General features: G+C 35.0%; 1 protein-coding gene across 5 annotated transcripts in view; it reads left to right on the forward strand.

Moving 5' to 3' along the window:
* ADAMTS6 (ADAM metallopeptidase with thrombospondin type 1 motif 6) overlaps window positions 1–27,078 on the forward strand; it is a 315,702-nt gene that overhangs the window by 225,040 nt on the left and 63,584 nt on the right. For 4 of the 5 annotated variants that reach the window (XR_006817804.1, XM_046000877.1, XM_046000876.1 and 1 more), the window contains exons 14-18: window positions 1,684–1,747; window positions 17,059–17,161; window positions 24,135–24,268; window positions 26,266–26,389; window positions 26,923–27,003. Coding sequence is in view for 4 of the 5 variants with exons in the window: in XM_046000877.1 (XP_045856833.1) it covers window positions 1,684–1,747; window positions 17,059–17,161; window positions 24,135–24,268; window positions 26,266–26,389; window positions 26,923–27,003 (506 nt within the window). In the remaining variant the exon portion in view is untranslated. The remainder of the gene's footprint in view (window positions 1–1,683; window positions 1,748–17,058; window positions 17,162–24,134; window positions 24,269–26,265; window positions 26,390–26,922; window positions 27,004–27,078) is intronic. The other variant, XM_046000879.1, reaches the window with a different exon arrangement.

Here is a 27,078-nt window from a genome sequence, read left to right on the forward strand (position 1 = left end):
AGAGCACTTCAAGGGTTGAAATGCCTTGATTCGCATCACAAATCACAATGAAAAGAATACTGCCCATGTGTTAAAATAGTTTCCATTCACATGCCCCTATTAATCATCTTCCGGAGCTGCCACCACATTTCTCCCTGTGACTATTTTATGCAGGTCAGACTGTTCCTCTCCCACCACTCTTTTTCTCCGGTCAGAGTCCCCCTGGCGAAAGGCCAGCCCCATCAGTATTCTTTGGTAGCCATATTGCCTCTCCCTCCCACCAGTGCCCATTACAGGTGGACCAGTCCCGCAGTTAGACTTTCCTATCCGCTCGGAGACTGAACTGCTCCTTACCTGGTGCATATCAAGTGCTCCCCTTTTTTGTCTAAAGCTCAGGTTGTAGGCCTCCTTCCCCAACTAATGTTTGGTGCAGCATGGCTTTATAATATCCCTTCTGCTTTTTTTCCCTTTCTGGGGTAGTTATATATTACTTAATATATAGTATTATATAGATCCCTCTCTTTGGTTCCCCTCTCTAAATATCTTTCTTCTCTTTTACTCTTTATAGCTTGAAATTATTTCCCTTTACATTTGTTCTGTGTTTCCATTCCCCAGCTTTCTTTCCATTATTATCTTTCTGCTAAACAAGGCTAGCTCACTGTCACCCACTCACAAACCAGTCATGCTACCATCATCCGCATGCCTCTGTTTTTTTTGACCAAACCATTTTTCCCTAGCTGAATAAACTGGGCCATTCCTTTTCCTTTTTAGAATCAGTATCCACCGGCATTCAAAATATATTCAAAATGTAACTTTAATTATTCCACTGACTACCAGTAAGCTGAAATTATACTTATACTTGATCTTTTTCAAACAAGTACAGAGTAATTACCCAAGTTCAACTGCAGGCTACTATACATTAGTAACCAAAACTATAAACCTCTATGGTAATAAGTAATATACCCAGATCCTTAAGAGAATGACTTGGACTTCTTTTAAAAGAAGTTGGCTGTTTCCATTTAAGATAGTGTGCCCAAATAATAGCATGTAGCTTTCCCTGATGTTAAATACTTAAAAAATTAATTTATGTGAATCAGATATTGGACATCTTTTTCATTAATTAGAGTATAATATACAGTATTTATATAATGCAAAGCCATCTGGCTTTTAGGTGTAATTTTTCAAACTTCATGTAATGAGATTGAAATTCATTTCTGCATTATTTACTCTGAAATGAAACTATTTCCAGAGAGTTACTTAATATGCTCTCATTTCCAGTCTGGAAAAAATACTAAACTTACTATTTCCTATTTGGTGAACAGATAGCATCAGATTATGTGTTTTGTTGAGTATGATTCAAATGGTTTTTCATTATAAGTAAGTGATTATAAACTCATTGTGTTGAACTGAGCACCTGCTTACTATGATTATTAGAAAACAAACTTATTTAATTGCATTTTTTTAAGAATGTAAATCATGACAAGAGTCTTGTAAAGTTATTTATAGCAAACTGCCTTAGTTTTTATGTTCAACAACCATAATCATTATTGCTAACAATCACCAGGAAAATTGTTATTTTAATAACTAGTAAAATGTCAAATTTTATATTTTCTTAAAATAAATGCTAATATGTTTTCATCAAGTAACATATATACTCTTTATGTAGACAGATATATTCACATGTTTAACAAAATGTGTTTTCAGACCTTCAGGAGGTGGAAAATATTGCCTTGGGGAAAGGAAACGGTATCGCTCCTGTAACACAGATGTAAGTAAAACCAAACTTTGCTATGAAAAATTAGCTTACATTTCCCCTAGAGCAGGGAAATTTTTAAAACTATAAGCTATTTGGTCATAAATTCATGTGTATGATGGTCACATGAATTTTTTAATTGTTAATAGTGAATGGAACAGGCTTCATGTCCAGAAATTCGATCAACAGGAGACTAGGGGAAGCTCCAGCACTAGGAGCAAATGTAGTCTCCCCTAATGGTACTAAGAGAAAGTCAGTCATAGGTCCTCCAAAAGGACTTGGTCCCCCAACACTCACGCCTTTACCACCACTATCTTTCCTGAGTTCACCAGGATTAATCTTAATTTGCCCGTAAAATCGGATTATTTTATGTTTGCCACTGTAAGAGGCCCAAGATTCCCACATCATTCCTCATCTCTTGCTGTCCAGTCCCATCAAGTTCTGCATATCACATCTTCTGTTTTGTATCTCTGCCCAGCTACTGAAACTTTTCTTGTGTGCCTTTAGGAATTCATGATCCATTGGCAGCAAAAGCCCTTCTATCTTGATGTCTTCGAATTTTTCTTCTCTTCACTTTGTTGTTCTAATGGAAACTGGCTGTCCTCTAATGATACTTAAAATATTAGCCCTCTAAAGGTATTTTCTCCCTTAGCTCTTGAATGAGTGGAAGTTGATTGACTTTTTTTTTTTTGATTGACTTTTTAAAATATCTTATTACCCCTTTCAGATCATTCTTCCTCCCTCCTACCTAAAAATCACACCTTTTAATTTCATGTCCTCAGGGTATTAACACAGTATTCCTCACTGTCATACTCTGCAAAGCTATTCCTATCTTAATTCTCGGTTATTTAATATAACCAATCTTGGTTATGTAAATATGTAGATATTTTTTCAATATCTTCTCTTTTGGATTCTTCCATAAACATACAAACATATTGTTATTTCTCCTATCTTAAAAACAAAACAAAACACCTGCCAGTTCTTTCCCCATTTTTTTTCTTCTCTTTGAAACAAAATTCCTCAAAAGAGTTATACCATATCCACTACCTCTTTGAATTCTTGCCTAAAATTGTTCCTGTCGGATTTTTGCCACCATCATTCTACTAAAAATGCTCTTGTCGAGTCACAGATGACTTCCATGTTGCTAAATCTAATAGTCAATTCTGAGTGTTCATCTTACTTGGTAGTCAGTAGGCTTCCACAACATACAACTTTTTGGTTGTCCTTTTTTATTACTATTTGTTTTTTTCTCATTCTCCTCTGCTGGTTCCTGTTCTTTTTCTCTTACTTCTTAGAGTGTCCAGGACCTAGTCCTTGCCCCTTTTTGTACACTATCAGTATTCATTTCCTTGGTGATCTCATCCAGTTTCATTGCCTTCGATAGCATTCATATGCATTTGACGCCCAAATTTATATTTTTGGCCCAGATTTCTTTCATGATTCCAGACTCATGTCTTACCATTAGGTCCTTAGAAAGGCCTGCAAAGACGATACTATCTAGTCCTCCATTACTTTTCTGAACTAATCTCTTACTATTTTTCCTCAATAGCCATGCTCCAGCCACACAGGCCTCCTTCCTTGTACATATCAGGCATGCTCCCACCTTAGGGCTTTAGCATTGCCCATTTCCTTTACCTTGTGTACTCTTCTCACAAAATATCTACATGACTTACTCTCTTACCTAACCTTTATTCAACTGTCACCACCTCAATGAGGCCTAGGCTGAGTACCATATTTATAATTGCAACTTTCCCTACTCCCTACAACCTTGAGACTCCTAATCTTTCTTACCCTGCTCTGTTTCTCCCATACATACTTATACTCTGTAGCTTATTGATCATATTTACTTCTATGTTACATTTGTATGTAACATAGAAGTAATAACATGTGGCTTCAATTATAATGATCATTTCAAGATATCAGCATTATTTATTCATTCATTCAACAAACCATTGAATGCCTACTATATCTCAGACTGTTCTAGAGTAAGAAAGACCATCTACTCTCAAGGATCTTATAATTTCCTGGGAAATCAGTTAAATGCAGATAATCACCGCTCAGAGTGATAAATATATGATATGATGGAATAAGTATGAGATACTATAAAAGCACATAGAATGGGCACATAGCCTAATTAAGGATTTAGGATTTCTTCCCATAGGAAGGTAAAGATATGAAGGGCAAATAGGAGCTGACCAGAAAAGAAGAAAACGACAATGAAGAGCATTCTAGGTAGAAGGAAAACTAAATGCAAGTCTTGTAGGTTAAACAGCATGATCTTTACTGAGGCAGTAAGACACTGTTCAAAAACTTAGCCTCAGATTTATACTTTATATGAGAATGGATTGGAGAAAGTGAGACTACAACAGAACAATAAACGGTTCAGAAAGAATTTAAGGGTACTGGTGGGAATGACTGAAGTGCTGAGCCATGCAGTCTGCTTTGGCAGTGGAGTCTAAAGAGGGCTAAGAGGAGAAAATTAAGGACCTAAATTCAAAAATTCATAAAAATTGAAGAACCAATGTAATAAAAGAAACAGGGTGAGGGAGATAGAAGGTGTTGGGCTCAGAGAATGGAATGCACTGGATTTCATATATGACAAGTGAGATTTTTCTCAATGATGACAGATCTTCAGTGTGACCAAGGGAATGCATGCCTAGCTTTGGGCAGAGATGAAGGAGTTCAAAGATCTTCAAGGTTGGGAAATTTGGGAAGTTTTCTATGCAGATGAGGTCCCATCCTGAGGTCACTCAGGATGATGTTAAAGCCTAGACTGTGAACCAAGTATCTGACCCTTTAATAAATGAGAGAAAACGGCCATGATGAGGTTAATAGGAATGATGAAGCCAGATAGTGATTTGGATGATATATAGCATGAATTTCAGAAGAATAGAAGTCTTACATAAGGGTAGAATAAATGTGTATCTACTGTATATCAGATTGTGTTAGGTAGGAATGAGAAAGGCAAACCTATATCTCAATGCATATCTGTTTCTGTTATATATTTATAGGGGCAGGCACATATTTCCACTTTAATAAGATAGGTACTATAATATGAATAATGTATGATAAGTAAATGAAAAAAAAAAGTACTAGACATATCAGGCTTGTTGGTTTTTACCCATGAACTTTGTTTTAGATGCTCAAATTGTAGAACTTGCTGTTGGTGGATTGACATTTCTATTACCAGCTTTGTCTTGGGTTTCAGCTTTTAGCAAATGATACAATCAACATAATATCATGGAAATACAATTTTTTTTCACCAATCTAGACTCTACTAGTTGAAAATATGAGACTATTCAATTATCACACTGAAATTTAGTTTCATGCTAAGTTAATAAAACTGTCTCAACATAAGTTTATAAGATTGGGACTTTAAAGTATAATCTAATATATGAAATTTTAAACTTTCAGAACACATAATCTAGTTGCGCTGTCCAGGAGAACTTTCTTCATTGATAGAAATGTTCTATATATGCATTGTCCAGACTGGTAGCCAGTAGCCAAATTAGCTATTAAGCACTTGAAAATGGTTGGTGTTGGGGGGCTTCGGTGGATCAGTCAGTTAAGTGTCTGACTCTTGATCTCACCTCAGGTCTCAATCTCAGGGTCATAAATTCAAACCCCTCGTTGGTCTCCTTGCGAAGTGTGGAGCTACTTAATAAAAAAAAAAAAAAAAGAAAAAATGTGGCTAGTGTAAATGAGAAGCCAAACTTTTAAGTTTAATTAATTTAAATTTTATAGCAGCATGTTGCTCATGACAGGTGTGTTAGATAGCATTGAGCTGCATAGTCTAGTTCTTCAGTAGAAAAATAATAATTGTTATAAAGACTGTAAATATTATATCTAAAGTTCTCAAACAAATCAATCTTAGATCATTTTGGAAACAAATGCAGAATATCTCCATTTTTGGTAATGAGAGAGTAAATTATTCTGACAGAACTCTTTTTAAAAATTATTGAATAAGCATGTTTTAAAACATCACTTTAAAATCTGCAAATAACTGACAAGATAGTGAGGGAAATGTCTGAAAGCTAAATTCTTTGAGAAAGGGGGCTTCAAAAATGGTAGTGGAGCATCAGAGCACCTAAAGTACCTTTGTCCGGACAATATTCTACATAAGAGATAAGATAAACCACTATTGTTTCTCTTTCCTCCCTATAAGGAAAGCGCTTACCAAAGCTCCTCTCTTGATCGCTTGGCAGACTTCATCTGTATTTTATTGGCCTGGGACCACATACCCATTTTAAACCAGTCATGGGCAAAAAGAATGGGATTACCATAATTGGTTTAGACTAATCCAAGTTTGCCCGTAAAATGAGGTTAAGATCACCTTTCCTGAAAGGTAGATTCCTGGGCATAAAGCAGAATTCTGTTAGCAATAAAGTAGAGAGTGACAGATCCTGGGTATACCACACATGTCTGCTCAGAGCTCTTTTACTTCCCATCTTTACTAGTAGAAGTAGCAGCAACAGAAGTAGTAGTGGTACTAGTACATTAACTGAGCCTTCAGTATGTACCAGACCCATTAATTTAACTGTATTTTCTTCCCATTCTGAGAGTTCTTCTTCTCCTACTCAGTGAGTTGGTTTGCTGAGATATTGTAAATTTTTATTCTTTCAACAAAAATCCAGAAAAAAACATGCTAATTTAAAGTTTTGGTATAAAGGGTCCTGGAATCGGCCCCTATAGGGCTCTCTGCTCAGCGGGGAGCCTGCTTCCTCCTCTCTCTGCCTGCCTCTCTGCCTGCTTGTGATCTCTGTCTGTCAAATAAGTAAATAAAATCTTAAAAAAAAAAATCAACTTGACAGTCAAAAACTAGGAACAATTCATAAGCATAATTTTGGTTTGTAATTTGTGATCCAAGAGCTTTTCTTGAGACTTAAATAGGGAATAAAGAATAAATTCAAATGATTCTGGAAAGATTTTCAAATCTTTGCACACAATGAGATCATGTTAGGCAGTCAAATGGCAGGAGTACCTGTTTATGAATCTTTGAGGTTTGCTCTATGCTATTTAATTTATGCTCAGAATGTACATTATAATAAAAAATTTAAAAATCTGTGTGTGGCTCAGTGGGCTGAGTCCCCGACTCTTAAATTTGGCTCAGGTCATAATCTCAGGGTTTTAGGATTGAGCCCCATGTAGAGCCTACTTAAAATTGTCTCTGTCCCTCTGCCCCTCCTCCCATTTTCAACCTCCCACCCCCAGGACCTGCTTATGTTAGCTCGTGCACACAGGCACACTTGCACTCTCTCTCTCTGGGAGGAAGAAAAAGGAAAGAAAGGAAAAGAAAAGAAAATCTAGGGGATGTTAGTCTGATTCACATGTGTTCGATAGAACCTATTTATATTCTTTTTAAGATCTTACAACCCATTCCTCATAGCCTGTCAGTTTCTCATGTAGTATAGCAGTCTTGACCTTCTCATTTCTGTGATTGGCCAACTAGTACTATAGATTATTGCTTAGTTCTCACTTTTTATGTATCATAATTATTTAACATTATTAGTAAGTACTCTCTGATTAGAGTTGGATTAGCTTCATTAAAATCATAAGTGAAAAATAGAATACATTAGAAAATCCAAGGACAAGGAAAATAATATTTAGCTAACTAAATCAATACCTTAAATATGTACCATAAGTTCCTTCTACATATTAAGATGGACCACACATTTTACCCTGAGTTCTTAGAGACCTGAGTAAACAAGCAAACACTATCATTTCTAAGTTTCATAATGTCTAATAGCGACAACAAAAGGAGATATATCACAAAAGAACACTTTGCTATTTTGAAGTTTGATACTCCTACAGGGATCTCCACACTGGTGAATCAGATTGAAACATGCAAGGCTGACAGTACTCTTTTTGCTTAAGTTAGAGGAAAATTAAACTAAGAAACTTTGTAGGCCAAGTAGTCTTAAAAAGTGTCTAGCACAAAAACAAGACAGCCACACCTTCTCCCCAGTGCTGATTTAATTCCCACCACAGACATTTGAAGGATAGAGGAGTGGTAGAAAGACAAGAGCTCTCCAGTAGAAAGGGAACAATGTTCCCATTATTTCCTGTCCCATTTACCCCAGTTGGAAAGAAAAAGATCCCCAGAGACAGAAGAGGCAACTTATAAAGAAAAGAATCTTAATCTTTAAAAATTTAAAAATAGGTCAGAAAATTGTATCCAGCTGTAAAATTGGCCTGACCAGTCTCAACAGCAACTTAATTAGCCTAGAGACCAAAGGTATTCACACTTTAGACTCTGAAGCTGATTATCGGCATTAGGATGTGTTAGACAGGCAGTTTGTTCCCTAGGTCATCATCATTGGTCACCCCAGAAGCCTTCAGAAGCAACTGGACAAGGACTCTTTCTTTGACATCCCTATGATGGTCTCTAGGACAGAACAGCATATAAAGACAATAGCTATAGCAGGAACAAATTAAAATGATTTTCATCTTGAAGTTACTGAGAAACCAGGAGCTTTTTTATAGATATAGAGTAGAATTGGATGAAGTTCAATCTCACCATTAAAATAGCAACTACAATAGGATATTTTAGATCATAAGCTAATCTAATAGATAATAGATTGGCCCTTTTAAGATTTTGAAGAATTTTATGGAAATCATAATGCCATAATAAAAGACATATCTACATTTCCAAAAAGAATTTCCTGTTTTCCCTTAGCTAACTCTCCAAAACCAAAGGAAAAAAAAAATTCTTCCTTTTCCTATTGTATGTTTTTTGTGATTTGAGGCTTGATGATGTGACTAGTGTGGGGTGATCAGATTAGGTGGAGGCTGGCAGCGCTGGTAGTGAAAGAATTCACCCAAGATAGAACAAAGGAGGTAGAAGTTTATCACATATACCACAAGGGAGAGGCATATACCACAAAGGACAGCAAAGCAGAGAAAAGCAGAGACTGTCTGCCAAGAGGCAGTGGTGGGGGGTTGCAGTTAAAGAGGGAAAGTGAGGAGGTATGGGAATGTATGGAACTTTCCTTTTTTGATACCTGTGTCTGGGTGTAGGTATATGGCTTTTAAATATTTGGAGGTAGGTTGCCTAATAGGCTGTTTGTATTCAGCCTGGGGGTTGCAGGTCACTGTGTGCCCTTCTACCTTACTCAGATTTCCATTGTTCAAGTTGGTTGTGTAAAAGCAACCTGGACAACTAGGGTAAAACTTCTGGTGAAATACCTAAGCTTCACTCAGGCTGGGATGGAAAGTCTTATTTGTGTTGCATCTTAAACATCACATCTCCTCCTTTATCTTACACATCAAGACTATTAAAAAAAATTATAGACTCAGAAGGGTTGCTAGGTCATCTGTGGTCTGTTCAAAAATTTAAGCATAGATTTTGTAGTATTTTCTCAGGTATTTCTCCTAGGTATTTTCAGTCAGTTTTTTTTTTCTCCCCTTTTTTTTTTTTAAAGATTTTATTTATTTGACAGACAGAGGTCACAAGTAGGCAGAGAGGCAGGTGGAGACAGAGAGAGGGGGAAGCAGGCTCCCTGCTGAGCAGAGAACCCTATGGGGGGGGGGGCTCCCTCCCAGGACCCTGGGATCATGACCTGAGCAGAGGGAGAGAACCCAACCCACTGAGCTACCCAGGTGCCTCTTAGTCAGCTTTTCTAGAGGGGCATGCTATTCTGCAATTTTTTTCTTCTTCAAGACCTTACTTACAGTCATTAAGAGGTGATACTCCTTTGGTTGTGGAAAAATATAGCCTATATTTCATGGTGAGATTATAGTGGAAAACATGGATTTTGGATTCAGATTGACTTAAGTTTGAATGCTGACTGTAACCCTTGTTGCTGTTTGGTCTTGGCAAAATAACTAAACCTTAGGGAACTGCTATATAGAGTATAATTATATCCAACTTCTCATGGCTATTGGAGAAATGAAAGATGTAACACATGTAGAACATTCAGTGCTGCTTCCTAATACTTCATCTGTACTTAACGGAGTATAGATAATATTATAGACATTTTTGTTTCAGAGCGGATTACAAAGTACTTTCATACATAACCTCATTATATTTTCAAATCACTTTTATAAAGAGAAAGAACAAGTAATTTTTTTAAGTGTTTTAAAATGAGGTACTAAATCTGAGCAATAGGCTAGTACCATGGAAGGGATTGAGACAGGCATGGGATTTCTGAGTACTGATTTAGTGCTCTCGTAGTAGCCCTTGGGAGGTGGGTGTGGCAAGGTAAGCGTCTCTGAAAGAGTTTGGTCACCTTTGGCATTGTCTTACTTCCAGTCTAACCTTACCCTGCAGCAGAACCAGATAGCTGAGAACATTCTGAAACTACAGACCTTGCCCCCAGGGAGAGGTGTGGGGTAAGTGATAACAAGGTACAGAGTTGATCCATAACAGCGTTATAACCCTGTCCCAAGTTATAATTAGAAAACAGATTATATGTCAAACACTGGATTTTTTATAAATATTTTATAGACTATTTATTATATTATTATATATGGCAAAAAAGTAACAGGAGCAAGTGTCATTAATCTTTAGGTTAGTATGAATTTTATGGTGAGCATCACGTTTTGAAAAATAAGGACTAGCTTTTAAGCACAGAATAGAGCTTGCTTGTTTGCTTTGTTTTTAAAAGGGATGTTTTAAAATTTACAAAGTAAATGTTTGTTGCCTAACGTTTTCATAGGCTAGGGAAAAGAGTTATACTATGGACAGATAGCATTTTAGTTAAATTCAGGTTATACAGGAATAGATTTAAGTTTGAAAACTTGCATAGAAGACTATGGTATCAAAAAGGACTGCTAGATTCTAGTTAGCCTTGACAAATACAGGTTTAGCAGGCTTTTGTTTCTTTTGTTTTTTTTTTTTAAGTAAATACACAGTGAAACTACAAAAAAAATTAGAAAACATTTTGGAGAGAAAAGATAAGATTCAATCAAAAGCTGGTTGAGACATTCACTGGATACTGCGATTAACTTTAGTGAGATAATCATACAATACCTGATAAGTAGGCAATCAGGAATTTTGTTTGCAACTTCTAAGAGAAGGTGTGGAAGCAAGGACTTTGTTAGCCCTTGTGTCATTGCATGACTTAGAAAGTTATGCCTGTTTGGGTAAACAAATAAAAAGGTCCTTTCTTCGCAGTCCCATGTCAAGTGGTCTGTGACTTGCTAAGCAGATCAGGGGCTGGAATTTAAATTCCACTTATGCTCCTGAAACTAATAGGGTATAGCCAGCTAAGAGTATGTTGCCATCCTGGAGAGGAAGAGGAAAATTAAATTTGGGGAGTGTTGAAGTGTTGTCTAGTGTAATGATGAAGAAGCAAAAGTGCATTTAGTGCGGAAACAAGAGAGGAAGAAGCAGCAGAAGGTGAAAAGGGCAATAGAGAAAAGAAGTAGGAGAATAAAATGCCAGTTTTGCTCATTTTGCAATTTTACACAAGGCCATAGAAATCCTTGTGTCCTGCCAGTCTGCCTATCTCCTTTATGAAGAAGAGAGGAATGGGAAAGGGGAAAAAGAATTTTCTTGCTCAGCTTTCTTCTCACACTTTATTACAGATAAAAAGACACAACACTTATTTATGGAATTGTCCTCTTTTGTAAGACATTTTGGGATGTATTTCTCTTGAAGTTAAGTGGCATTTTGGGTGTATTTTGCAAATGAAAGAGAGAAGGCACAAAAGCCTTCTGCAACTTGCTAAGGTCACCCTATTCTTTGGGACAAAACCAGGATTAGAAACCCAGTAATAGAAATGCCCCTACAAAGTTTGTCAGCGGAAGCTGAGATTTCTTTCTATAGCAACTTTTATGCCCCAATGAATTATCTTTTTTTTTTTTAGGTTTATGTACCAATAAAGAGTATTAAGTTTAGTCAAAAAGAGATGCTTTTAAGCAAAAAGTGTAATTGGAAGTGTAGATAGTCTGGAGAATGTGGTAATAACATACATATCTCTGTTAAAAAAAATGTGCTGATAAAGATGCTAGTATTAATTTTTTTTTTATTTCTTTGAAATAAAGATTAAAAATGCTGAGACCTGCAGCTTTGCCCTCTGGATTTATGTGGGATCCTGCTGGTTGCTTTTTAGATGGAGAGGATCCTTGATTAGTGTTAACACCAGGAGGCTGAAAACCTGTCAGGCTTTACATAAAAAATTGGTTGCTTATGCCCACTGTTTTTGCATGGTGTCAGCATTTATTACCTTTAAGCAATTTAAAAAGCATTACTCTTTAAACTCTCTACTATTCCTAAAAAAAAATAAAATAAAATAAAAACATATTTTATGTAATTTTTCCTTAAGAAATTATTCTTTTCTTTGATCACTCTTTTCCTTTGGAATGAGAATATACAACTCCTACTGAGTTAATTTCTAATAAACGCAAATTCAGAGCATTCACTGAAGGAAACATTGAAATCAGAAAAACAGAACAGCTGGTAAATTCTAACAGAACTAGCCGGTATATTCTAGAAACAGAAAGGCATGGGACCAAGTCTTCTACAGTTTCCATGCTATTCTTGAAGCTCCTTAACACACTCTTCAGGGCCTTTGTATTTACTATTTACTTTTCTCACTGATGTGTAAATCACTCCCACCATTTCTTCTAACTCTCTGCTCAAGGGCTACCATATTGGAGAGAATTTCTCTGACCATACCATTTTTTTTTTAAGATTTTATTTATTTATTTGACACAGAGAGAGATCGTAAGTAAGCAGAGAGACAGGCAAAGGGGGGGAGGGGAAGCAGGCTCCCCACTGAGCAGAGAGACTGATGCGGGGCTTGATCCCAGGACCCTGAGATCATGACCTGAGCTGAAGGCAGAGGCCTAACCCATTCAGCCACCCAGGTGCCCCAACACCATACTATTTTAAAACAATTTCCCCTTCACCTCACCATCAATCCCCTTATTTTTCTTCTTTCTCACCTCCAACTAGAATGAACTCCTGAAAGCAGGGACCTAATCTGTTTTATTGCTTTATCTCCACAGCTTACATCATATGTGACACATTTGCTGAGTAGAATAAAGACATTTAAGGCCAGTTCTTAATGGCTGGTTTTAAGAGGACTAATGATAAGCTTATGATGTGCCCATATGAAAGCCGTCAAGGTCTAGATACCTTACGTTTAGGGATCAGATTGTTCAGTGTAGACCCAGAAGAAAGGGTTATAGGAAGATAGATTTGGGCTAAAAGTAAGAAAGAACCTGTTAATTGCAGCTGCCTGAAAAGTATTTGATTTTTCTATAGATGCTTGTACAGATTGCATGATCACTTTAGGGATAATTATAGAGGAAATTGAAGCATCTTATGCAAATTAGATTATAATCTTAGAAGTATATGATTCTGTATTGACTCAAAAATTAATTGCTGAGTTTGGTCAGTCTTCAAAGTGCTGCTGGACATATGTATCTAATATGTTACCATCCTAAATCAGAGGGTTGAAAAATTCCATCTCCTCTACCAAAGTTGGCCCTGTCACCTCTTTTTGTAAATAAGATTTTATTGGAACACAGAACTGACCTTTCATTTGCATGTTGCCTATAGCTTCTTTCACACCATAATGCCACTGTTGAGGAGTTGCAACAAAGACCGTATGGCATACAAGGTCTAAAATATTACTATGTGGCCCTTTACAAAAAACGTTGGCCATCCTCTGTCCTTAACCAATAAACTGCAAAAAATAATACATAGAAATAAATAAATCTCTATTCAGTCTCCCAAATACCTCATCAGCATCATCATCCTTATTATTTTTGATTGTTTTATCAGTAAATTTCCAACCATAATAATATAAACCTCTCTGAATATTTAAATAGAGGGACTTTAATGGGAAAAAAAATGGTTACATAGACGTTGGAAGAGGCTGGCAAGCCCATAGATCAACATCAACAGGAAAATGCCACCACTCCCTTCCAGGGAGACCAAAGAAGAGGGTAGTTTTATTGGAGTCTAGACGCTGGAATTATAGGATAGAATTATAGGATAGGGCCAGAGATGGGGAAGGATGGGGTAAGTGTGGTGCTATTACCTGAAGTTGAAATCACAAAAAGATTCTTCTGCCTCTGGTGCTGCCATGAGGTGGAGAGAAAGAAAGAGAAATACTCTGGCTTCTCCCAGTAGTGCCTTCATTGCCTGAATCATTTCAGTAGTCAGCAGACACAGAAGACTGGGAAATGGAGCTTGCAGAGTTCATTCCCCAGAGATACAGAGCAGAGCAAGAGAAGGTGAGGAATGAATCTTAAGAATGCCTAAACCCAAGACCAGAACAGCTGCTAATAGTTATTCACTTCTGCCCTATGCCAGGTACAGAGCTAAACAGTGCACATGAATCCTCTCCTAGGAGGTAAATACTCTCCTAGTATTATCCCTAGCTTATAGATGAGGTTTGGAAAATTGAGTGCATTGCTAAAAGCCATGAATTAAATAAAAGACCAAGTTAGAATTGGATCCAGGTTTGTCACACTCCAAAATTTTGCTTTTAGCCCTCTTGTTTTATAAATGAGGAAAAAGTAGTTTGGAGAAGAAAAGAAAGTTGCAGCTGAAATGACAGGAACTCAGTTACTCCTATTAAGTTTTTAGACATCTTAACAGAGCTAAAACTTTATGCTGTTACTGTAGTATTCAGAGTTCAAAGGAAGCTCCCATTCTGATGAAGGAGTGTCCTTACACCCTGAAACTATCACTAAGCAAACGTTTATAGCCAGTGTACGTGGCAAAAGGGATTATTAATTACAAATGCCTAAGAGTGTTGAAAGAGATTAAATAGATAATATATCTATAGGCTTCTGAATAGTGTACCATAGAATGGGTACTTGCTGAATGCTTAGTAAATGCTAAGTAGCTGTTGTCATTGTTAATATCTTTATTATGCTGACTCTGAGTAGTTATCAGAGGAAAGAATATAGATTAGAAATTTTATGAAACATTATCCAAGTGTCTTGTTAAACTATAATATCCTCCTGTCAGACTTTTCACTTTGCCTGTATTTAGGAGATTCGTTACAAGATAGTCAAGAATGGGATTTTTTGTTTGTTTGTTTTTAAGTAAATAGTCTTCATAATGCCTTAGTTTGTTAATTCAGGGTTTTTTTTTTAATGTACCAGTGGTTTTCTATGAAATGTCATCTTCTCTTATTACTTCATAAGTTTCTTTTGTCTACGATGGAACTATTCCCAACATATGACCTTCTCCTTCCTGTAACCATGGCTTTACTTCACTTCCTTCTTAATAGTTTTAACGCCCTAGAAATATTCTTTCTCACCTAGCTCAATTCCTATAATACTTTATAATATTATAAAAAATAATTACTTACAGTACTTGTAATTGTGCTATACTCACGATTTTCCTCCTACACAAATCATGTGACACATGGATCTTTTACCTTATGGAGCACCTATAGGCCACCTGTGCTGTGCTGTGGTATACTCACTGCCTGAGACAGCACTGCTGTTTTCCCATTTGTGTCCCATTTCTCCAGCTAGACTGAAAGCCATGCTTGGATGAATGTTTTAGTGGTTGGTGCTTTACAAATACTTAAGTTTTATCGGAAAACTTGTAGTTAGAGTTCAAAGTAACTGTATTTTTTTTTTAATTTGATGATGTTTGCTTAAAAATTAGTCTTGCTACATGGCAAAGCCACCAACCACTTTCATCCTTGAATGGGAGTCCCTGAAAAAGTGTCTAGAATGGCTTTTCTTTGATGCAAAGATTGGCACGCGGTGAAACAAACACCCCGGAAGTGTGTCTGTCCAGCATGATGCACTAGGTAGCCTATGTTAAATAGTCACTTTTCATTTTTTTCAAAGACAAGAAGGGTTATTTGACAAGCAGAATCATTGGGTTTGATATTGCAGTGTCAAACTTTAATGTGCAGAAATTATAATATGAGGCTCACAATGGAACATAGACCTATTGACTGTTTTCAGAATTTAAGGCTTTTTTTTTTAAGATTTTATTTATTTATTTGAGAGAGAGAGAATGAGAGTGAGTGAGCATGAGGGGGAAGGTTAGAGGGAGAAGCAGACCACCCCTCCAACCCCACGCTGAGCAGGGAGCCCTATGTGGGGCTCGATCCCAGGACTCCAGGATCATGACCTGAGCTGAAGGCAGTAGCTCAAACAACTGAGTTATCCAGGTGCCTGAATTTGAGTCTTTGGACTTGATATGGTAGAGATTTGAACCACAATATATAGGAAGTAATAATGACCATATGACTATATGCTTCAAGGGACCATTTATAATATACTAACCTCAGAAAACTGTATAAAGTAAATGTAGACATCCAAGGGAGGGCAGTAAAAAGTCCTTGATTGATCTCTGAGAGTTTAATCTACTCATCACTTACTCACAATTAAGAATTTTATCTCCTGACCTGTTTTATTCTTCCTTATGTGAGCAGGATATTTTTTCCATCAGTTTATTAAAAGCAGTGATTCTTTTAGGTACTACAACTATAGAACTCTAAAAGATGAGTCAAATTAGGTCATATTGCTCAAACATTGTGAAAAGTTATACTTCTAATTTTTTGTGAATTTAAAGATTGAATTTAGGATGGCCTGTGGTATTTGGAATCTAGACCTGGCTGCATTGGCATGAATTTTTAAAAAATTCAGGTAGATGAAACATTCCAAACTTTTAGAAAACAAATAACCTTCTCTTCACCCTCTCAACATCCTTCTCTCCTCCCCACCCAACACATGCAGAAGTTTTTAACTAATTTAGTATTTTATTTTCCGTGATGTTCATAGATTAAATGTAAATCTTAGTAAGTCCAAATTCCTTGAATTTGAAGGTGTTTAGACTTGAGGACTAGCATTTGCCCAGTTCATTCCACATCTTAAAATATGGTTTTTGTCAAGGCTAGACAGTAAACAGCTATAGTAGTAGGGATCCAAACCACAATTAATAGTGCTGAATGTTGTGTTACAAACCTGCCTCTTGATTCCTTAAAATAAAGAGCTGGGAGTAGCTGTGGCAACTGGACCTTAAATAATGTTACCAAAAGAGATTTTGTGTTTTAGTTTTTTCATCTAGTTTTTATATGTATTTACAATCCTGATGGATTGATTGCAAAGTGGACTATGACATGTATCTGACTATAAAGTTATAAGGAAACTATCTGACACTTAATTTCATATAAATTACTTCAGTTATTTATTCTGTGGCTAAGATATAATTCAGACACATCAGTTTGAATACTGCTGTAGAATAAGTAAATGTAAAGTAAATGCCAGAGTTATAGCTACAGCATCAGGCAGTGAGCTAATGTGATGAATTCAGGCAATTTTAATTTTAGGGACATTGTCCCTTAGTTTTAGTATTTTTCAACAATCATACCATTTATGATTTTATTTTATTTTAGCCATGTCCTTTGGGGGCCCGAGATTTTCGAGAGAAACAGTGTGCAGACTTTGACAATATGCCTTTCCGTGGAAAGTATTATAACTGGAAACCCTATACTGGAGGTAATGTATAACCAGCAGAGCATTCATCATGCTTGAGAGCTTTGCAAATATAAAAGAATATATAAATACATACAAACACACACATATATTCATACACATACTAGTAGAAATCAGTGTTTGCAAATCAAAGCAGGATAATGCTTATAGTACTATAAAGTTTCCCTGTAATAAAGTTTATGTTAGTAAAAATGATCAGAGATCATTTATAAAAACCTAATTCTATTTAACAAGGTACAAAAGTCCTAGAAAGGATATAAATCCAAATAATGCTTTTGAATTCTTGAGACTTTCTTGGGATAAATGGACATTACATTATAACCATTTATAATCACTAAATATTTAGAATTATCACCCTGAAAACAACTTATAACAATATAAATCAATTTAAAAGTGGCCAGGAAAACCTATATTCTTTCTTGGTCAAAGGCCAAAGATCTTCCAATAGATTATTATTATTCTTTTTTAGTGTTGGGGATCATTTTTACCTTTTAATTTGGGCATGTATCAAACACTAATTGTTCAGTAAATACCAGAAGTTTTCTTGTATTCCCAAAATACAAATTAAATTTTGTTAAAATTTTCTCTTGGAGAAATTGAATGTACTTTTAAAAAATTTCTATTGTTTGTTTTTGATTCTACTATCTTGCCTTGTAAATTTTCCAACAGAGCAATATTAAAAGAATTTTACATTAACAAGATTCTACCATTCACATTATAATATACTTTGTTACATGTCTTTTTTTTTTTTTAAGATTTTATTTATTTATTTGACAGACAGAGATCACAAGTAGGCAGAGAGGCAGGCAGAGAGAGAGAAGAGGAAGCAGGCTCCCTGCGGAGCAGAGAGCCCGATGTGGGGCTCGATCCCAGGACTCTGGGATCATGACCTGAGCCGAAGGCAGAGGCTTTAACCCACTGAGCCACCCAGGCGCCCCACTTTGTTACATGTCTAGTCATCGCTCCATCCATTAATTTTTTGATGTGTGTCAAAGTAAATTGTAGTCATTGCTATACTTTCCTCTAAATACTTCAACATGTATAACATTAACCCTAGTTCAATATTTATTTATTGTTTTAGAAGTTAGATTATGTACAATGCAATGCACAATCTTAACTGTACTTTCCCTGAGTTCTGACAAATGTGCACACCTGCAAAATCCTATTAACATACCGAACATAACCATACCTCCAAAATTCTCATAGTCCCCATAGTCGTTCCTAGTCAATAGCTGCCTCTACCTATTTCTTCCAAGAGGCAACCCTGTTCTGATATTTTTTTCCTTACCATATATTACTTTTGCTGGTGCCAGAACTTCATATAAGTGAAATCATGTCATATTTACTATTTTGGGCCTAATGTTTTTGAGATCCATCCACGTTATTGCACATATGAATAGCTCATTCCTTTTTATTGCTGAGCAGCATTCCATTGTAAAAACCAGTTTGTTTTCCCATCCTGCTATTGATGGCTAACCACCTGAGTTGTTTCTAGTTCTCAGCTGTTCTGAATAAGCTGCTGTGAACATTTTTGAAGCATTCTTTTTGTGAGCATATGTTTTCATTTCTCTTAGGTAAATACTTAGGAGTGGAATTGCCGGGCAATAGGGGAGGTGTGAGTTTAGCTTTAAAAGAAATTGCCAGATGTTTTTCCAAAATGATGTACCATATTACAGTCCCACCAACAACAGATGAAAGTTATGTTTGTTCCACATCCTTGCCAACATTTGGTATTTTCAGTCTTCTGTTGGTAGGTGTATAATAATGTCTCAGTGCTGTTTTAATTTGCATTTCTGATCATTGATTATGTCAAGTACATTTCTATGTGCTTATTGACCATTTATAAATCTTCTTGGTACACTTGTAAAGTGACTGTTCCCATCCTTTGTCTATTTTTAATTGATTATTTATCTTTCTATTCTTGAGTGGTAGTTATTTATCAGATACATTTCATGAATATTTTTTCACATCTTTGGACTTTCCTTTTACTTTTTTAATGGTGTTTAAAAATTAAGATTTTAATTTTGATGATTGCTATTTTTTCATCTTTTTTTCCTTTTATGGTTATTGTGTTTAGTGTCCGTCTTAGAAGCCTTTGCCTTTCTCAACTCAAGAAGATATTTTCTTATGTTTTCTTCTAAAAGCTGTATGGTCTTGGTCTTTGTATTTTGATCTATAGTCTAAAAATAATTTGGGGTTATGGTGTGTATTTGTAATTTCAATTCTATTTTCTTTCACTAATTTGTCAACAATAGAAATGCACAATGAAATGTTTACAATGTGCAATGAAATGAAATGGTAGCAGTACTATGCTAACACCACACTGACTGAATTATTGTAAATGCATAGTCTTGGACACAGGTAGTGTAAGTTCCTCCAACTTTGATCTATTTTTCAACAGTCCTTTGGATATTCTAGGTGCTTTGCATTTCTATCTAAATTTTAGAATTGCTATTAATTACTACAGAAAAATATGCTGGGCTTATGATTGCTATCATGTTGAATCTATAGATAGTTGAAGGGGAACTGATAAATTAACAATATTATTTTAACATTGAATATTGAATTCAATAGTGAATTTATGAACATTATATATATATGCCCATTTATTAATGTTTTCTTTAATTTTCCTTATGTTTTCTTTAATTTCTCTCAGCTATGTTTTATAGTTTTAGGTGTTAGGTCTTGTACTTCTTTTGTTAAATCTATTTCTGAGTAATTTTTTTTTTTAAGATTTTATTTATTTATTTGACAGAGAGAGATCACAAGTAGGCAGAGAGATAGGCAGAGAGAGTGAGAAGGAAGCAGGCTCCCTGCCAAGCAGAGAGCCCGATGTGGGACTCTATCCCAGGATCCCAAGATCATGACCTGAGCCGAAGGCAGCGGCTTAAACCACTGAGCCACCCAGGCGCCCTATTTCTGAGTAATTTTGTTTGCAACTATTGTAAATAAAAGTTTAAACTATACCATTTTCAACTGCTTGCTCTAATATCCAAAAATACATAGATTTTTGTGTATTAAATTTATATTCTGTGACCTTTCTAAATTTACTTACTTGTTCTCTTAAAAACCACTGTTAGTCCTAATAGTTGTTTTGTAGATTGTTTAGGATTTTCTTGGGAAATAGTCATGTTATCTGGAAGTAGAAACTGTTTGTATCAATTGTTATGTCTTTTAATTCATGTTCTTGCCTTAATACACTGGATTGGCTCTTCAGTACAATTTGTATATGTATGAGTATATATATTTTTCATTATTCTGTGAATATGGTGAATTGCTTGATAGATTTTTATGTCAGACCAACCTTTTATTTCTAGGATAAACCCTATGTAGCAATGATTTTTTATCTTTTTATATGTTATTGGATTTAGTTTCTAATTTTTTATTAAGGGTGTTTTCATCTATTTTTTTTTTAAGGAATTCTGATTTGCAATTTTTTTTCCCGTCCTGTGTTTGACAAGTTTGGGTATTAGATTTACTCTGGCTTCTAGAAATAGAATCCCCGTTTATTTTCAAAGAGATTATAGGATTGATATTATTTCTTCATTAGAATAGATTACACTACTAAAGCCACTCAGGTGTGGTATTTTCTTTGTGGAAAAAGAAATTATTACAAATTCAACTCCTTTAGTAAATAAAGAGCTGTTCACATTTTTAAAAAAATTTTTATGTCTTCAAGAAACTATGGGATAGGGGCGCCTGGGTGGCTCAGTGGATTAAGCCGCTGCCTTCGGCTCAGGTCATGATCTCGGGGTCCTGGGATCGAGCCCCGCATCGGGCTCTCTGCTCCGCGGGGAGCCTGCTTCCTCCTCTCTCTCTGCCTGCCTCTCTACCTACTTGTGATCTCTCTCTCTGTCAAATAAATAAGTAAAATCTTAAAAAAAAAAAAAAAAAAGAAAAGAAACTATGGGATACTCCCATATACCATTTCTTGACAGAAAATTGATCATAACATTCTCTCACTATCCTGCTTCATATCTATAGGCTCTGTAGTGATGTATGCCCTTTCATTTCTAATATTGATAATATGTGTTTTCTCTCTTTTTCTTGATCAGTCTTGTTTGAGGTTTATTAATTTTATGAATCTTTTCAAAGAATCACACTTTTTGCTTTAGTAATTTTCTTTTTTTTTTCTCTTTTATGAGTTTTTGCTCTTATATTTATAATTTTTAAATTTTGGGTTTATTTTGCTTTTCTGTATTATCAAACTTGATTTTTAAAAAAATTTCTCTTAATTCAAAACCTTTTCTTATTTACTTTGTGATTTCTCCTTTGACCTATGGGTTATTTAGAACATAGTTTTATTTCCAATTATTTGATATTTTCTAGATTTTTTGGTTATTGATTTCTAATTTCTACTATGATCAGAGAATACTCTGTATGATTTAAATTTTTTTAAATTAATTGAGATTTGTTTTATAGTACCATTTCTTGTTCATGTTGGTAATGTCCTATCTATTCTTGAAAAGGATGTGTTTTCTGCAAATGTTGGATGTTCCATAGATATCCATCCATCAGATTGGCTGTTAGTGTTGTTTAAATCTTTTATATTCTTCCTGATTTTTTTTTTTTTTTTTTTTTTTTAGTTGTAGTTCTTCTATCAGTTACTGGGAGAAATGTGTTAAAAACTCTATTATATGGCTTTGCTTTCTTTTTTGCAAGTTTTTCTTCATGTTTTTCAAATTGCTTTTATTAGGTACATAGAAATTTAGGATTGCTTTGTCTTAATGTAGGAGGAAAAGAAGTGTCTGAAAAATAATTTACAGATTTAATAATTAGCATCTAGGTAATTATAAGCTTAGTGAATTTACCCTAAATTCATAATAAGCTTTCACTTCATAAAAGCTTTCACTTTTCACTGAAGGTAACTGGTAATGATGTGACCTAATGTTTAGAGAATCATCTTAAGTCTCTTTTCAAAATAATAGCAGTACCTCTTCTGAAAATTCACTGTAGTTGGGTGGAGTGCCTGATGGCTCAGCTGGTTCAGTGTCTGACTCCTGATCTCAGCTTGGGTGTTGATTTCAGGGTCATGAGTTCAAGACCTGTGTTGGGCTCCATGCTAGATGTGGAGCCCACTATTAAACAAAAAACAAAAAACATCTGAACACATTTCAGAATCTGAACACATCTTCTGAAATGAAAAAGGGTGAAATGTATTCTTATTATCACATAGTGTAGTAGTCGAAGGAATACAGCCATAGTATTTATATGTTCTATATGTCAAATGCTACCTTACATAATCAAATTATGATAGAATTGAGTAAACAAAACTCATGTTTTCTTTTTAAAACCTGACACATAAAAAACTACATTCAATTCCAAAGCATTACAGTAAAAAAAATGGGAAAAGAACTATACTGGATAATATTGAAAAAAATCCCAGTAAAGTTCATTGAAATTTAGAGTAAGTTTATTTATAAGAATCTTACAAAAATGAATATAAATACCTTGATTATCAGTTTAGGATGAAATTATTCTATTTATTACTTGTTATATTTGCGGTCAGGAGAGCAAAAGGTATCATTAACTTAAGTCTAATAATAACATATCAAATTATTTAGAAGTTCTATAACCTATACATTGAAAATGGAAGCAAACGTGGACTTAGGCCAGAGGAGGTAAACTGGCAGTTCAAAACCAGTCTTTACTTACATAGATGTTTTAATCTCTAGTATTTTTGGAAACTTTGAATGAGTTACCAAAAAGCGTTTTTTATTTTAAAACTTTAGGTTTCCATCTTCTCATGAAAAAACAGTATTTGACAATATTGGGCCATCTTCTTTCTTTATACAACAATCAACTATAACAATGATCTTTAATGCAATGTTCTTTCTAATTTACCATTGTCTCTATCACTCATTTGGCTTGTCTCTTTGATTTCACATACCTTTGATGAGATTTGTAATTTCTACTGAGATTAAGCATGTCATTTTATCTTTCTGCCTTATTTTCATTGTTAGAAATGGTCTTTTTTTTTTATTTCAAAGAGAAATTTTATCAGCATGATTAGAATAAAAGCAAAATATTTTAAACTTCATCAAGCGAAGGTTGGAAATAAAGTGTTTTTAAGTCATAATTTCAATCAGTAGTTACATATTTATAAGTAACTTTCTCATGCACTGTTTTGAATAAAATAAATTCATATATATTACATCTTTCAATATACTATGAGAGTATGATATTACTCTGCTTGTTTTTTTAAATTGCTACTATTTATGCCTATTTTTCACATCAAGCTTAAGAAATACAAATTTCAGTGACAAAATGAAAATGATGTAGTTCTTCTATTCACAAATAAAATTAGGTATTTTTAAATTATTCATGTTTATGCTATATGTAATTATCTTTGATAACAAGAATTATTCAAATTTAATGCTATAATTAATTTTACCTTTGATTTGCTTATCTCATAAAAACTTACCTCTACACTAAAGCCACATTCATGGAATACAGTTTGTTTAAAGTGGGTAGTAGTTTAGAGGTTTGGTTTTGTTTTTAGAGGTTTTTTTGTTTTTATAACTACCATATCCTTGCTTGAAGTAGAGTTTTTGTATCAACTTCAGTTAATAAGTGACAAATGTTGTAGAAATTTCCCATTTGCTATATGAAGTTATTGTGCCAAGCCTCAAACTTTTATTTTCTTAGTTTTTTAAAAGTTTTTATTTCACCCATTTTTTTCAACATTCAAGTACCTCCACTGTGTTCCGTTTTGACCTAAAATATATTATTAAATATATACTGGAAATACCTGAACATTTTAAACCTTAAAACTGTTCAACAGATCTTCTGTCAAGTTGCATAAGCAATGAAAATAAATATCAAATTTTAGCAAAAGAGGGAAGAAAGCTACACATCTGGGTATATAGTGAGCAAATGATGTCTGTGTGAATTGTAAATTTACTGTGGTTAATATGGAATCACTGTTTCTTAAAAGAACCACTCCATTTATTTCTTTTCTGCTGTATTTGTCCAGGTGGGGTAAAACCTTGTGCATTAAATTGCTTGGCTGAAGGTTACAACTTCTACACTGAACGTGCCCCTGCAGTGATTGATGGGACTCAGTGCAACGCGGACTCACTGGATATCTGTATCAATGGGGAATGCAAGGTTGCTCCAATTATGAATTTTACTCCTTTTGAGGGGGGGGCTTTTGAGACTTTTGTCTTTTTAATCAGATGGTCGCTCCTAATTAATACCATGTTCAGTTTTAATAAAGAGAGCTACATTTTAGAGAAATTCAATTTCCTATTAGGTTAACAATACATATCACTAAAGGTAGGCTAGCCTATTCATATTCAAACATCATGTAGATATGATTTATTTTGGTGTTCCAGTTATGTATGTAGTAATTGCTAGAGCTCTGAATATATTTTGGACTTTAATTTCTGTTATTCTCTTCCATTTATAAACAGATTACAAAGATGATAGGAAGAGAGAGGGAACAAGGATTTAGCTCATATTCATATGGCTACCACATGTTTTCACTGGAAGATTGTTTAATACATTTCATAGCATAATTTTTCCTCGAAGTGTGAAACAGCTATGTTCTTCCTACTTTGTCTCTTTTTGAAGCATTTTGTAGCACAGTGGTTTTCATTATAGAGTTAGTCTTTACCTTACTAAAGCATTTTCTTTAGAGAATTAGCCAGACTAGTTGAGAATTTTAAGAGCAAATCCATGCTATTTTCCTAGACCTGTGTATAAGTCTTACCATGATAAGAAAAGCCGTAAAAACCACTGTTCTCATAACTTTTTTCACTGTTTGTTAAAGAGAAGCACAAAACTAAGTCTCAGAAACTGAGAAAGAAGCGATAAAAACACTATCTGTTTTGTGTCATAATTTATTGCAAAAGTTTCTGTCTTTCAGGCTACTTGATTCTCAATAAACCTGATGATCCTGTGCATGTGTGTAATTTCTATGACAGTATTAAAATTTTGGGGGTTAGCAAAGACAAAAGTACAGGTTTTATTCAGAGATCATCACATGCCTGATATCAGTGGCCAAAGGTCATTATTCAAGTGGCAAAATATGTACCAAAAATATATAAAAATCCATATTTCTATGATTAAATGCAAAACTGAAAGGTAGAATTTCAGCTCCCAAGATCATAGGCTTACCTGTCCTTTTTATAATGATAATTTTATTCAGCTGGTGGAAATAGGTATTCATTTTTAAAGGTTTACCCTGTTTTGAATTCCGCAACTAATCCTTGACACTAACAATTGGATATCCAAAAGCATCAGTGATTTAGAAAGGTCAAACCATAATGGTCAGTCACAACTCCTGCTGTTATAACCCTATGTAGGACAACAGGACAGCATGGCATTTTTCTCAATTCTTGCATTTCTTTCTTTTTTTTTTTTAAATTTTTAAGATTTTGTTTATTTATTTGACAGAGAGAGAGACACAGCAAGAGAGGGGATACAAGCAGGGGAGGGGGAGAGGGAGAAGCAGGCTTCCCACTGAGCAGAGAGCCTGATGCAGGGCTTGATCCCATGACTCTGGGATCATGACCTGAGCTGAAGGTAGTCGCTTAACCAACTTAGCCACCCAAGTGCCCCAAATCTTGCATTTCTTTTTTTTTTTTTAAGATTTTATTTATTTATTTGACAGACAGAGATCACAAGTAGGCAGAGAGAGAGGAGGAAGCAGGCTCCCCGCAGAGGAGAGAGCCCGATGTGGGGCTCGATCCCAGGACCCTGGGATCATGACCTGAGCCGAAGGCAGAGGCTTTAACCCACTGAGCCACCCAGGCGCCCCAACTCTTGCATTTCTTGATTGAAGGTATAAGTAAGAGTCCATTGCCAACAAATTATAATATTTTAAGATTTGGAGCATGGATTCTATAAATGAAAAAGAAACCTAGGTTAGAAATACAGACATACATTCCTGGGGAATCAGAATCTTTTCCTTTAAACTTATATGTTGAGAAATGTTAGCTAAGAAATTATTAGACTGGGAAGGAAAAAGTAGAAAGAGGAAAATATTTCCTGTTTTGATTTCCTTTACTGGAAAAACAAATGAATAAGTTATATTTATTTGGTTAGTTACAGTTCCAGGTGTTCCTCTTTATGACATACTGAATATTCTTCTCTGTTTTCAGCATGTGGGTTGTGATAATATTTTGGGATCCGATGCTAGGGAAGATAGATGTCGAGTCTGTGGAGGGGATGGAAGCACATGTGATGCCATCGAAGGGTTCTTCAATGATTCGTTGCCCAGAGGAGGTGAGTGTGTAGAGAGAACTCTTCTTCACACCTCTGTTGTCCTGGGAATAGTCAAAATACTTGATTTCTTTCCCACCCCCTTTTAAACATTTTTTAAATTTAGGCAGACAGTGTTTTTTCCCCAAGTTGCTTTTAGTCTCTTAAATATTAAATATAGATCCATGTAAGATATTTTAAGGAAATATTGTTCCCTTTCTACTTGACTTCATTTAGCCATGTTTCCCTCAGATCTGAATTCCCAAAGAGCATTGATGGGAGGAGCATGTGTTGAGAAAAAAAAAAAAAACATGAACCAGTATTATACGTGTTGAGGCTTTAAAGACTATCTTGAGCTAGTTTAGAGAAAAAGAAAAATACTCTAGAAGTGTTCATGAACCCAAAGGGGAATTTGCTCATATTGCATAATTTATAAAGTGCCAAGTCAAAGAAAGATTTGAAGAACAAGGAAACTTATTACTGAATGGTTACTAAACACTCATTTTCTGACCAAGGCTGCTCATGCTGCTTATTCCTGGCTATCTTCTGTGTTTCAGGCTACATGGAAGTAGTCCAGATACCAAGAGGCTCTGTTCATATTGAAGTCAGAGAAGTTGCCATGTCGAAGAACTATATTGGTAAGTAGCGTATTTTGCTAGATTTTTTAAAATTACTGAGGAAAAGCAGCATATTATCTTGAAGGAAAACCATAT

Source organism: Meles meles, chromosome 3, assembly GCF_922984935.1.
Source record: "Meles meles chromosome 3, mMelMel3.1 paternal haplotype, whole genome shotgun sequence".
Taxonomy (NCBI): domain Eukaryota; kingdom Metazoa; phylum Chordata; class Mammalia; order Carnivora; family Mustelidae; genus Meles; species Meles meles.